At 40.2% G+C, this 15,036-nt stretch overlaps 1 protein-coding gene across 1 annotated transcript; it reads left to right on the top strand.

Moving 5' to 3' along the window:
- Positions 1-1,706: 1,706 nt before the first annotated feature.
- ato (atonal) lies at positions 1,707-3,187 on the top strand. Its single transcript, XM_017616586.1, has one exon. The coding sequence runs from the start codon at positions 1,788-1,790 to the stop codon at positions 2,898-2,900; it is 1,113 nt and encodes a 370-aa protein (XP_017472075.1). The 5' UTR covers positions 1,707-1,787; the 3' UTR covers positions 2,901-3,187.
- Positions 3,188-15,036: the final 11,849 nt, after the last annotated feature.

Here is a 15,036-nt window from a genome sequence, read left to right on the forward strand (position 1 = left end):
CTATCTAAGGCAGTGATAGACAGGCCAGGCTCTTCGACACATGCATGCGGATTGGCCAGATCACAGAGACGGAATGACGTTTTTCACTTGAAGACGAGTAACGTCGGAACATATTTTGTGTGTTAATTTTCCGACGTTGGCTAGACTAAGGCTGAAACAGTTTAATTTGTACACAGTCGATCTTCTAGTTATACCGACGTCTACCAAGACGCTTAGAATTTATAAGATAAGGTGGTTAGGTATTTTGGGCTGTCCAAATTCATTAACTAACTAGCTAAGGGAGATGGCGCCATCATACTCTGGCCACATAGCTTGAATCATACTATATAAGTATCGTTGCAGTTGTTAAAAGCTCGGTTAGTCTAGACTTAACTTTATTTAAATAACTTACCGTAAGAAATCGTCAATTATTACTCAACACGCCAACTTAAGCCAGAAAGGAAAATATTTTTATTTTATTTTCTTTTTCAGCCGTTCGTCGTCCTTGATGCCACATCAAAAGAATTCCTCCGAAAAATATTTACCGTTCTTAAATTTTTCAGAAACACAAAAGCGAAAATCTGGAAAACCTGATTCTCTCACCGCTCAAAATTCGCGGAAGCCATAACTTAAGAATCTAAAATCTATAGGTTCTTAAGTTTCTTAATTAAGTTTCTCATTTAGCATGTTTGCCAAAATATTAAGTTAAGTCAAGTTAAGTTAAGTTACGAAAATGAAGTCAAGACTAACTGAGCTTTTATATTTTTTTAGTAAGGAGCACTTAGTATGTTTTTTCCGGATTTACACTGAGTCCGACTCCCTAGAAACATGTGAATATAGCGGAGTGATTGATTGCTTGATTCGTCAAGGAGCTCATCGTATTAAGACATGTTCCACTGTTAAGGACAATTTGAGAGGAGATTCCTAAGTTGGCTTGTTTCAGGGAGGTTGTATGTATAACAAAACTTTTTCTTGTTCAAAAATTAATTTGTTAAAATTTGAATGATAAGATAAGATAAGATATTTACATACATAACCTCAAAATTTCCTTTGTCTAGTTTTTATTAATAAAAAAATGTCTACCCATACATTTACTGTATGTAAATAAAAAAACACGGTATTTTTTTAAGTATTTAATTCGTATGCCTCCATGCAATCCACTGAGTGCATATTCGGATGAAAAAATACTCTTGTACAAATACATGCTTCTTCTACATAGCGTTTGACAGGCCAATCAGCGAAGCGCACAAATCTTTTCCACCACAGCGCCAGAGCAGAGTGCAGCGCCTCATTGGCCATGGGAAGGTATGTGAGAGCACGTGCTGTTGCTTTTCGTTAGATTTTTTGTAGCCACATTGAATCTTGCATTAAATGTTGTTGGTAAGCGTTGTTATTGTATTTGTTGTTGCTGTTGCTTGCTGAAACATTAAATTCCAACACATGCATACCAAGACACCAGCACCAGCTGGCGTAGATGAAACCTTATAAACGCAGCCCAATCCAAAGGCTCCAACCACTGGCAATGGCAAGCTCATAAACGCTGTACAAAAACAATGGCTAAGAAGGACTGACTGGCTGGCAACCACCGTGCGAGAGAACACTCATTTAGGTTTTTACCTGTCGTCTACCTTGCCGGCCGACTGTGGTGAGTTGCTAGTGAATAAGGGAATCGATATAAATATCGCCACCAGTAGGCCGACGAAGGCATACGCACACAGGACGTGAACGTGAAGGTTGCACCGCAGTCTGTATATTGTTTTGAATTAAGATTTTCTTGAGTTCGAAATAAAACGACACCGTTAGCCAAGATGTCGTCCAGTGAGATATACCGCTACTATTATAAAACTTCCGAGGATTTACAGGCATTCAAATCGAATGCGAACGAAACGTACTTTAATCCAATGGGCGCCTACAATCCACCGCCATTGATTAGCCACAGCAATAATAGTCATCAACAGCAGCAGCAACAGCAGCAGCAGCAGCAGCAACAATTCAATTGTGCTCCCACCCACAATTTTCTGCCGACCAACGGTTTCATCACCTTCGAGCAGGCATCTTCCGATGGCTGGATTACCTCCTCCCCCGCGAGTCATCGTTCCGAAAGTCCTGAGTATGTGGATCTCAATACCATCTATGCGAACGGCATACACAATGGCGCTCATGCACTGCATGCAACTGTTACGCAATTCGGCTTGCATTTGGAATCTCCGTCAGTGCCAGCGTCGTCTACACAGCTAACAGGATTAACAGCAGCGTCATCAACGTGCAGTCCAAAAGCCTGTCCCGCCAAAGGAACTACCAGCAGCAGCAGCAGCAGCAGCAATAGCAGTGTAACAACCAAAGCAAAGCGTTCCTACACACGCCGCACACCGAAAACAGCGCCAACCTCGTCCGCTCAATTGCCACCGATCTCCAGCGACACCATTGTTTCCATAGCCACCAATGCCGCGGCTGCGATTAGCGCGAATCCACATTTAACTACCAACAACGCCTACACGTCAGATTTCCAAAGTTTCGATTTTGATCACGCCGCCGCGTTATTCGATGGCGATAGCGTCGATGATGACGAAGTTGACGATCACATGCTACTATTCGGCGCTGACGATGATTACGAAGGCGCTGATGGCTCTTTCGAGCTGGTCGACCAATCCGGCACTATGCAGACAGAGGGCGCAGCCGCCGGCATCGCGCAATCCGGCACTAAGAAGCGTCGCGGCAAACAAATCTCGGCGGTCATCAAGCGTAAGCGTCGCTTGGCGGCAAATGCGCGAGAACGCCGTCGCATGCAGAATCTGAATCAGGCCTTCGATCGGTTGCGGCAATACCTGCCCTGTCTGGGCAACGATCGTCAGCTTTCCAAGCACGAGACACTACAAATGGCGCAAACTTATATATCGGCGTTGGGCGATTTGTTACGCTAAAACGAAATGCGATGATGGTGCAACGTAGTGGTTGCGCCGAATGAAGACGTATGTATGTAGCCGTAGCAGTATTTTTGTTGTTGTTGTGAGATGCAAATGACTGAGTTAAAAAATACAAATTAAGTTTAAAATTGTGTTGAATTATAGAAATTTCCTTAGTTGTAAGTAAGTGTGAATTTGTTGGAAAATATTTATTTAAGATTAGTAAGAATTGTTAGAAATAAGTGGAGTAAAATTTTGTATGCATAATGAAACCGGAAGACAAAAAACCTAAGCCTGTTTATAGTTAAAAATAAAAAAAATAAAAAAGACAAATATGTACTAAGTAAATAACTAGTATTTTCTTAAAAAAAAATATCTTTTTTCGTTGTCAATAACTTCTTTGAGGCTTCAAACTAGATCAGTGTTTCGGTCATATATTGCAGACGAACACTATCCTGCCTATGAATACGGCCAGCAGCACTCTCCTAAGTAAGATAAGCTGGGCATGCGGTTTCTGTACCGACTTCGGTAATCAAGTTTAAAGAAGAAATTTCTTAATCGATGAGGAAGAGGAACAGAAGCTCCTGCAGTAAGACGATACGCGACGGATGATGGTATGCCAACAAGAAACCGTCCAAAGAGCTCCTAGTACCTGATGGCAATACTTCTGTGATATATTGAGGAACACTTGGAAGGCAACCAGTTATAAATGACTTTATCAAAATGTCCATTCTATCTCAGTTACGCGTTGCAGCCAACTGGCGCGTGGACTCCGTCTCAAGACGATATACTTGGGCTTCTTGTTAATATTCACTTCTCTCGTTTGGTCCTTGCTCTTGTGCATCTTGATGTTGTTACACAGTTACACAAATGATGGAACCTCCAAATGGCCGTCAAATCCCCTGGGTGATATGGCATCTTTCCAGCTGAGCTTCAAAAAGCTACCATGCCAAGCCCAACAATATTCTCCCAAAGCGATCGTGGGCAAGTCAGTGCTCGATGTTGAGCTGGATCGACATGTATTGGACTTTCGCCGTCTTCTAGTAAATTAGGAAATATATTGCTAGGAGTTGCAGGACGGTGAACAATCAGCGTATGCGTTTACTGGGCAAAGGCTTTTAATCTGACTTCAGTAACTATCTACTCTGATAGCCTAGCAGCGATCGGAACACTGGACGACTAGACAACCTCGTTGATAGTGGCGGCAAGTCCTTCGCAAGTTTCTTTTTACTAAATTTGTGCCTTTTAATACTTTTGTACCGAAAGTTCAGTTACTTAGAAGGTGTGATATAATAACACCAGACTAGCACCAAGATCATTTCGAAGCACAGAGCGTTGTTAGGGTAGTTTCTACGGTGATAGCATGGTGTTGTGCTCTTTGTGGCTGTCTTCGTGAAAGTGATGCCTGCAGCCGTACGTAGAACTGCATTCTGGTAGGTTTGTAAGTTTCTCCACTGGACGTCGCTCGTTCTTGCCAATCACATTGGCGCTGCGTAGTTAGCCACCGACCGGCCGAGCCCTTTATATATTATGAGCATGATCTCTTTGTCCACTGCTCAAGAGCTGCCGGCAAGGGACATGAGGACGTTGTTGCTGGCTCGAAATTTGTTACAAGCAGCTAACGCGTGCGCTGCGTAGGAGACGAGACCGCGCCAGGATTTTGGGAAGGCTGACCGTCGGTATCTTTGCGCCGTCGACGTAGGCGTCCAGTTTAAGCCTGATCTCCAGGTGAAAAGTGTGACAATGGATTTCCCTGCCAAACTCCATCATGACGAGAAGATACTGTATGAAGATGCTCAAAGTTTGTCTGTTGACAGTATTTGTTCTTCTTATACGGAGGATAAAAACATACTTAGTATCTATTATTTCAAGGCCTTTCGTCACTCCGTTGCCATATTTGCTAATATAAAATCTTCCCATAAAACCCGTTTGATTATTGCCAGTTCAACAGATTTCCTATCTTTTCTGTTTAATTGTGTTAACTTTTTTTCAAATAAGCAGGTGAAGACTTGCTCTCAAGTAAACAAGAAAGCCCTAAAATCAGTGATTAATAGTTAACTCGATTTTTAATCCCTTTATGCTGAAACATACGCACGCATACACAGACACACTTAGGCCTACTTGTAATCATTTGCAAACATGAAAAGCTGTGAAATTATCACATGAAAGAAGCTTCCGTTTCTCTCACCTTGTTAGCGGCGTCTTTTGTATTGGCTCCCACGTGCAATCGATCGATTCGTACTGCTGCTGTATCTACGCACTCCTTACATACATACCTCCTGCGTCTCCTTCGACTGCAGACAAAGTGACCAGTCAATTTGTCAATTATACAAATTGTCGACTTTGCTACCCGAAAATCCTAAATTCGCAACTTCAACAAAAGAGGCACAACGGGCCAGGCGTTTTGGTCAAACGAGGCGAAGATTGTGATACGGTGCACTCAAACACAGGGCGAAGTGTAAGCGATTTCACAGGGCCGCGTGAAAATGCCACCTGCGTGCAGCTGCCAAAGTGCTGGAGCTGCTAAGAAGAGGCTGAGAGGAAGCGATGGGCAAGTGGAGCAAAAGGAAGGATGCATTTTAAGGGCACCGATAATGGGCAAATAAATGCATGAATGAGTGGAGCCGCACGCAGCGGCTGAATGCCTGCCAATGAGTGCATCGATTCGACGATGGCCGCATTAAAGTGCGAGCGGGGGGGTGGAAAACGCACAAAATGCGACCGGCATACAAATGCTGAGGGCTAAAGAAACCGAAAACCGCACAATCTACGTCAAATCGCATGTCTTTGTCAATTTCGCTTTTGGGCTAACAACAACCACAACAACAGCAACAACACACTCTTAATCCGCAAAAAGGTGCAACATAAAGTCAAGATCACCGCAGTGTAGCCGCAAAGCCGTAAAGCCGCCACTGAGTGGACGATGAGCTGAGCTGAGCCGACAAAACGTCACCACAACAGCATCTTCTTGCGGAGTGGCACTAACGGCTGCGCTTTTTTGTGGGTAATCCGGGTGAACTGAAAAGAAATTTGTTATAAGCTTAATTGGTTGTCTATACAACACCGTTTTTTTTGTGAGGGGGAATGTCCCCTCCTGTTGCAAGTTTTTTTTTTTTTTTTTTTTTTTGGGGCCAAATGACAAAGTGATTAAGGCATCCTTTGACATTTGGGGTGAATCGTTTAATGAGCTTTAACACCATCAATTTGTCATTGCTTGTTAGTGTCCCAGTTTGGTGTTGCAATATTCTGAGCAATTGATCGGATGAGCTTGACATTGTGGTTTCGCTTGTCGTTCAGTGATTATTATTTTTTTTTTTTTGAAAAAAAAATGCGCATGTACTAGAAGCTTTTGCATTTTGTTTTTTTTTTTTCAATTCGATGGCACAAAGTATTTCCACATCTTTAAAAATATTATCAATATTCCATTCACTATTAACCTGACTGATCTACATTTTTGTTGTTGTTGCCCAAATGCAATTATCTGGCATAATGATTTTCTCCAATTTTTTTTTGTTTCATTTTATTTTATTTTTGCTTAGTGTTTGTGGGCTCAAATCACGTAACAATTTCCTGCTTTCCCGATCATTTGTAATAATATTTTCTTAAGTAACTCGCCCTTATGTTCCTTTTGACGTGCAATCGTCAATTTTCTAATTCCACCATGCCATTTCACGCATATCCTGTGTGTAAGGGTGTGCAAGGATATGAGCCAGCATCTCCTAGAAAACCTTTGAAATACTTTTTTGTAGATTTTTGTTTTTTTTTCTCTTAAATTTGTTGTGTGAATTTTTTCATGCGTAATTGCTACTTATTTTAGTTTTTCGTTGTGGTTTTTTATTTGTACTTTTATTTCCCTTATTTTGTTCTTGAACTGCGGCTTTGCGTTTTTAGTTTTTTGTAAAAGTCAATTGTAGCGTTTGTGTAAACTGTAATTTATCGTAGAAATGCTGTCGCTACTTCTCATTTCTTACCTATGCCTCTTTCACCCCATAACCGTACTGCTATTACCCAGGCCCTAACCCAGCGCTCATCCGGCCCTGAAATGTAGTTAATACGTAAATGTAATTTTCAAAGAGAGTAGAAGAAGATAATTTTCTTTGCGAAAACATCTTCTTTCGAAAAGTATTCCAGTGGCTTTGAAACCGTTGGCCAAACCTTTACAAGGGCTGATTAAACGGGGAGTGGAGTAAAATTTCTCTGAAAATTTCAGAAAAAGAACCAACTTAAAAGTTGTGGGCAGTTTTGTGACCCAAGGAATGCTTTCGAAAAGTGGTTTCATGGCAGCATTTCTACCAAAAAGTGGACATTTCTGGGGCTATTCTTTCTACCTGCCTTTCGAGGCGCACTAGCACTACGTTAAGGTATTTGATTTCGCTAGGGCAGCGTGCTAGCAAAAAAAGTTAAATGCGGAATGCGAATTTTAGATAAAAATAAGCTAAAAGCCAGGGACCGTAACAGTTATNGAGGCGCACTAGCACTACGTTAAGGTATTTGATTTCGCTAGGGCAGCGTGTTAGCAAAAAAAGTTAAATGCGGAATGCGAATTTTAGATAAAAATAAGCTAAAAGCCAGGGACCGTAACAGTTATAACTTTTATTAATAAAATCGCTCTTTAACAATTATTTTTGACTTTTATTTAATTACTCCTTAAATAACAGCATTTCCTGATTTCTATTTTATGAATCCAAAATAACAATTATTTTTTGATTTTTATTTCAATAATCTGTAAATAACAGTAATTTTTGATTCTTTGAATTATATATCTTAGATAACAGTTATTGAAGACTTTTATTTATGCCACCTTATTAACAGCGAAAAATATTAATGGCTTTTATAAATATGACTCAAAGAATAAAAAGCGGTGACTGACTTTTTTGTTGACTTTTATAAATAAAACTATTCAATAACTGTTATCTAAATTATGGTCAGTGTGTCATTGAAAGAAAAAGCTAAGTTAATTTAATAAGGGAAGCGTTTGTCACCACTGTCATTTTGGACATTTAATTAAAATTTTTGATTATCAAACATCTGGATGTTTGTATTCATTTCCAACCTAAAAAACGCTATGCCAAAAGTGTGCGCCTTATGAGAAGCTGCCATTTGATCCATAGTCAATTTATAGGCATCTTACCATTAAATAACCAACTAAATTAAGTCATTAAAACTTACACAAACCTCTTATTACTTTAAAAGACAGCACAACTCCTTGTGAACGCCCACATAAAAGCTCAAGTCCTTAATCCAAGCGGTAATGGGTATAAAATTAAAACTAATTATGTGAATTTCCTTTGGGGCCCAAAATGATTATACTCCGAAAACAAACATGACAACGCCTACTATACGAAAAAAAAGCACAGAAAATCAACAAAAATAACAAGAAAACAGGGTAAGCTCAGATAAACACAGCAAATAAAATTGGGATTAAAGGAAGCTTTGGCAAAGCATACCGCAAAACAAAGAAGAGTGCATTAAAATCAACAGTAAAAACAAAAAAAAAACAAACACAAAAAGCACACACAACAACCCGAATTCCCATAAGTTCCTGCTTCAGGTCGAACGCGTAGACGGAGGCGTCTGCATGCGAACAAGTGCGAAGTTGAGCGGACCTACTAGAAGCGTTCGGCCAACACGTTCAACGGCGCTTTGCTGTCGCACCATATCACAATTGACTTGACCGCATTGACTGACTGATATCGACAAATTGGTTTCATAACCCACAACAGTGCAGGAGCAATATCAATAAATAAATAAAGCAAACATCAGGCATTTCATCGGATTTGTACTCGTCAATGACCCAAAACAAATTGCAGCAGCGCAGCGCTGTGCTCTGTAGCACGTCACAGCCGGCGATGATATCCGCCGAAGTGATCGACAGCAGCGATCAGCCAGTTGGCAGCTCCCTAACCATTTAAATTGCGGGCGCGCACATCCAGTTGTCGCAACCGCGTTTTAATGTAGTTGTTTTTGGTGTTTAATCTTTAGTCTGAATTCTTTTCGGTTTTTCGTTCTTTATTTGGTTGGCAATTTTTGGCCAGCGATCGCAATTGCCAAAAACGGATCATCGCCACGCTTAACACACCAACTGGGATAAAATAATGTTTACTGCTCGTACGAGTGAGTACAAGGCAACAACGGCGGCGCCTCGTAATTATCAGCACAGTATTGGCTACGCAAGCGTAAATCGCGTCGGTTCGTTGGAAGCTATTGGTGACTCCTCTTTTCTGTGGGGATGCGATTGTTTTTTTTTTTGTTTAAGCCGCAGATAACCTTGTTGTTGTATGCATTTTCGAGCTGTGAGTAAATTGATCACGAAGCGCCAAATCGATCACCTTCGCAAATGAAGATGTTAACGGAAAAGGTGCGATACGTTTGTCGATTTTGTTGGCATCCACTGATGTGCGAATCTATGTACATATGTATATATGTATGTAAGTATGCATGTATTGGCATGGTTTGCTGGATTGCCATAGTATTATTCTTATGTTATGATCAAGGTATACCCTTTGAAATGTGACCTGATACTTCCTCTAAACTCTGTCTGATCAGTAATGGCATTAAAACTTTAAAAAAGGCTTGAGCTTTGTGTGGTGGAGTCTTGTTCATGCCGTAGCGTAGGTTAGGTTATGTTAAAGTGGTTGTCCCTTGTCAAGAGACTCACTTAGACCTCGATCGTTGGTCCTTTGTGATCTAAACAGAACATCGCATTCCAGACTCGCACTGGTTGTCTTCTGATGTCTCCTGTGCACCAATTATGTCTGAGAAACACAACGAGCACCCATTCGAACCATTAAATCGACACATGCTTGTGGTTGAGCCATCGATTACGTTCATCTGATGGCACACAGACCTACATAAAACATATCCTATTCCCGATGTTCCACAGAAGAGCCTTGAACCGGGAGAATGTCATCCCATAAATGCATATGTAAGCTCTAGTTCCGTGTATGCCATAATCGGAGTCTAAGCACCACTGGTAGCAGAGAAGAGCTCCAGTCGCCTCGTTGGATCAGCGACACTCTGGCTCAGTTACATATGTTCTGGATATTAAAGCCGGTTAAATTCCTACTTATCCAAAATCGATTCGCCGATATCAAACACAAGTCCAGCTTGTGAAGTGACCCCGTTCGACACTAAATATATTTTCTTTTGTCACCTCATACCCATTAAGTTGAAACCCTTCTCCCTTAGGTCCGATCCTGTCGAAAATATGTGTTTTCCCCACGAACCCTTAATCGAGCTAGATGATGATGTCAAATATCGATCTGTGCAGAGCAAAATAAGCAGCTACCATAACGACAAGGACCCTAATTACCACTTCGAGGTGATTAAGGCGTTAAAGTAGAATTCACAGAAGGAGCGGTTGCCAATTCCAAAAATCGACCTACAAAATATGTATGTGATGAACATTGAAGGGTGAAAAGTATTCTGGAACGAGTTTTCGTTATCCCTAGTAAAATGTGGTTTGAATACAAATCAGTTTCGGTATTGAGCTGCCTGTGGTGCATTTTTCGCACTGAAGATGGCAAAGCGGCGAAACCGAATTTCACGAGGGATGGAGAAAACTCGTTCGAAAATTCATCGTTGCATGATGAGTCCAATAACACCAACTGAAGCTTGGTTTTTCTCCGCCTGATCTTTCCATCGCAGAGAAGGCTTTCCCCTTCCGCTCATAGCATCAGCGGGTACATTGTTGAATAATGCAAAAGTTTTTGTTTTATTGGTAACGCAAAACCGCCTATGTGAGATTACGTAAATTTTACAGGAGAGAGTAAACGCTGTCTTATATCAAAACGATTCTCTCTTTTATAAAACAAACCTATTTCAAGCGAGTTCTTTATTTCAATATTTGAATATGAATTGACAAGGGTTGATGCTAGAAGCTTCCGGAGAGCAAATCTCATTTTTGCCACAAACGTCAGTTATACGGTTTTAAACTTCAAACGACAATATTTGCTGATGTATTCACTTACCGATCAGGAGTAATAAAAATATTTTAAAAGCCAATTGGCCAATAGTGCACAATAAATAGTTCAGTTTACTTCACTTGCTTCTGCTGAGAAAGGCATCCAAATGCAAGGAGTACATTCATATGTATGTATGTATGTACATATATATGCATGCATGTGTAAGAATGTGTGTGAACTTATTCAAAACTTCCAGAAAGAAATATAAAACTATGAGCTGCCTACTATGCACTTCGATTTCTTGAATTTCAAAAAAAAAAAAAAATCTCAGTTTTTTTTTTTGCTACTGCTGCCTCTCAACTTTTGGATGAGTTAATGTTTCGATGAGAAAAGGATGAATGTGAGTGGCCATGCCTTTCTGCTGGCCTGAAAATGGCACCGAGACTCCTCGTAGGACTATCTCATAAATGTGCATACCAATGTAAATACATACATATTTACTATGCCTGTGATGGTACTTAGTAAACAAACTACTTCTCCGATTACAACGCACCGTTATGAAGATTTCGCACGGCATCGACGCGCTACTCAATTAACCGAAAATCAACGGATGATCACTCTCATCAGATCAGACGAGAGGCAATGATCGACCAATCAGTCAAGCAGCAGAGCAGCCAGTCATCAATGCGGGGCAGTTTTGTTAGTTAAGTATGTATGTATGTAGTTGGTATGCAGTTGTGGGCAGCCGATCCGTGCCGTAGCGAAAACAAATTGGGCCAAATCTGTCTGAGCGTAAACATAGGCGCCCATGCGTAGATATGTACACACATATTTAGCCACCTACACATGCATATGCTGACATACCGACATAAGTACATATAAGTCCGAAATTGTGAAAAAATCCCAAAGGTTGATGGACTACCACTCCACACTTGCCACAATGTAGGTGGCATGCAAATCTCAGTTTGATTTAAGCTTTGGATCTTGCTGCCGATACTGATGAGCGAGCCCACCTCGGGTAACAGTCTAAAGTTGACAATAATGCGAAAATAATGCTTGACAATGATGCAAAAATGAGTGGCGATAAGTTTGGAAGAGATGCCGAAATAGCATGAATGTGTGTGTGCTTATGAACAATGATGTATGAAAATGTATAATATTACTTATGTATGTATTAGAGGTTTACGCCGACAGGATTTGCGGCGGCGGCGTGGTCAACTTGAAAAAGAGTCTGAAAACGCCGGCGCTACTGCCCATTAGGTAGATTCAAAAGAGACATAAAGCTACTAATCTTATCATGTCATCTCGTCAGCGTTAGGCATTGGCCATGCCAATTCAGATTGTGATTGTATTTAATTAATTCATTGAATTAGTTTTAAATTAAAATTACGTTACTTTCTACTTGAATTAAAATGTTGAGTGTCTGCTGCTGATGGATGGGCAAACAGAAGAAAGTCCGACGTATATAAATAAATACATCTCTATGTTCTCTACAAATCCGTATATGTATACTACTGAAATTTAAAGAAATAAAAAAATTTAAAATGTTAAGTTATTGGGGTAATTTATGTCGATATCAAAATTTTTTTGCAATAATCTTATCATCCGTTATGTTAAATTACGGAGTTGTTACGATTCTTTGCGGGTCATATGTATATTGAAAACGAGGTTTGGTCAACTTCCACCAGAACGGGCCTTTCTGGCCACTTATAGGTAGCTAAAATATCCACTATTACTGAATGTAATGAAAAATAATAGTAACTTTTACGAAAAATTGGGACTTTAACCCTGTGTAGAAGACATTGCGATGCGCGGGAGCAAACGCCTCCTGGGATTTGAGCACCACTTGGGAACAGGGCTTCCAACCATACTTAGCTATGAAGTGCCATATTGAGGATAAAAAAGTGCCAAAATGTGCCAAATAGAAAAATATAACGTGTTACCTATGTTTTTTCTGAGTTATACAGCGTTTTTGCTGCATTTAAAATGCAACATTTAGCACTTTCGAACATATCTTTTCGAAGAGCGTTCATGCTATAGCATTTAGCAAATGTACATTTACGCGAGTTCGAAATCGTATGCTTTTGGCAAACAGCCGTGTTCCAGTCTCTTATTTAGATCCGTATATATTACGATCAATTCTCACGCAGAAGAAAATCTGCAAAAATCCTACTGAAAAGGAAAAAATAAAATTTAAACCGAAAATTCAATACAAAAACTTGAATTGTTATAACCATAACCAAACATTTGTTTGTGTATATATTCATTTGTCGGTGCTGTCAATTAAAATTTCCTCACTTAAATAGGAACCAAACCAAACAGAGTTGATCACAAATTGATCCAGATTTATATCAGCATCACATCGATGTTGAATTTGCTTAACTTTTCTTTATCCAAATATGTAATGTAAAATAAAAGAAATCTCGATCGGCGATCACTGAAACGCAGCTAGCAACTGTATACTCGAAAAAGCAATGTTGCCACTTTTTATCTTTAAACCATGTTCGAATCGTGGAAATTTTGGAAGATCACAGGGTTGCTTTTAGCATTTACATTCTTAATGCAAGAATGGAGTTGCATTTAGTTGCATTTAGGTGACGAATTTTGTATGGATAAATGTACATTTAGAGTAGCATTTAGAGCTAAATGCTCTAAATGTGCTTTTACGCGTAAGCAAAAACAGCCCATTACGCTTTTTTGGAAATGTTCAGTGGCCCAAATTATGCGAAATAACTCCTTTAAAAATTTAATCCTCTTTTCGTAAAATAGTGTCTTTATACGAGTAGTATTTAGTTCCTTCAAACGATGTATTTTAATGTGCATACATCATGAAAATTTTGTACAAAATTCCTTAGGCGCCGAACGCCGCCGCCGCCGCCGCCGCGCCGATATTTACGTAACTCGGCGGCGGCGCGTGAGAAATGACAAAAAACGGCGGCGGCGGCGGCGTGGCTCGGCGGCGTATACCTCTAGTATGTATCTGTGGCCACTGCATTTTAGTTGCACTGAAGTTCCTTTGTAGTTGATCATTGCATTCCTTTTGACCTGTCAAAGAGTAATTCCAAGACCTAGCGATGCGACAAGGATTTGCTGTGAAAAGCGTAATTCGTGCATGTACATACATATGTAGGTAATAAAATATATCCGTTTTTTGTTCTAACTCTAACTAAGTTATCCAAGCGAATCATAAAATTCGTTCAATTTCGTGGTAACCACGAAAATTTTGCAAGATTTTGTGATTCACTATAAAATATTTTTGAAATTCGAGAACGTGTCTTTATGACCCCGCGTTTTACTCAAAATAGCTNGATTTTGTGATTCACTATAAAATATTTTTGAAATTCGAGAACGTGTCTTTATGACCCCGCGTTTTACTCAAAATAGCTTAAAATTTTTTAAACTCTTTACCAGTAGGTGCAAATCGCTTGATGATAAAATAGTTCGAACTCAAGGAATATGTATCAAAATTGTGCCGCAGAGATCATGCTAAACAGAAGAAGCTTGCTGGAAGAGATGGATACAACCAGAAACCTCACCTCCCGGCATGCTGTTATCAGCAAGCTGGTACGCGGCGGTCACTCTCCATTCAACAGATCGAGCACAGCAAAAGCCCAAAGATCATCATTCCGGGCCTGGCCGAGCCGAGAAGTAAATTGCGCCAAGTTAAATATGGCCCATTCGGATGGAAAGGGGGAAGGAGCGCTACTACGAAATCCCTCAAGTTACAACGCAGAGGATGCTTTACTCTTCCTCTGCTACCAGCATTGCGAGCCGCGTTGAATACTTTCAGATCTGCAGCGTTTCTATTGATTCGCCGCATTATGTCTATATCGTTGTAAGGCTCATACAGCTCATCGCTCCATCGTCTGCGGTATCTGCCATTGCCAACGCGCAAAAATAAAAAAACGCGCTCCCCAAATACAATAAAAAGATTTGAAGTGCTAAATGTAGGCCAGCATTCAAAGACATTACAGACAGTCCCAGAATCCAAAAGAATTCTTGCTAAAACGGTCAATAATGAAATTTGTCTCCTAAGAAGACCTAATGGATCATTCACGAACTGGGCTGATTTCAGAGCGCTGATGATTTCATACGTGTAGGTCGTTTTCCTGCATATTTCTGTAAGTACACGTATAAAAGTATTCATCTCAAATAAAAATTGCATTAAATGAAAGCCATTGAGGAGAGAAAGTGAAGCATTGTGATTGTCTTAAAAAATCACAGAAATCAGTATCGAGTTCTTGTCATGG

The sequence above is a fragment of the Rhagoletis zephyria genome, unplaced genomic scaffold (assembly GCF_001687245.7).
Source record: "Rhagoletis zephyria isolate East Lansing unplaced genomic scaffold, Rhagoletis_zephyria_1.1 Rzeph_scaffold_01230, whole genome shotgun sequence".
Lineage (NCBI taxonomy): Eukaryota > Metazoa > Arthropoda > Insecta > Diptera > Tephritidae > Rhagoletis > Rhagoletis zephyria.

Coding starts and splice junctions, on each gene's coding strand:
- ato (XM_017616586.1), top strand. CDS start 1,788: ATGTCGTCCAGTGAGATATACCGCTACTATTATAAAACTTCCGAGGAT.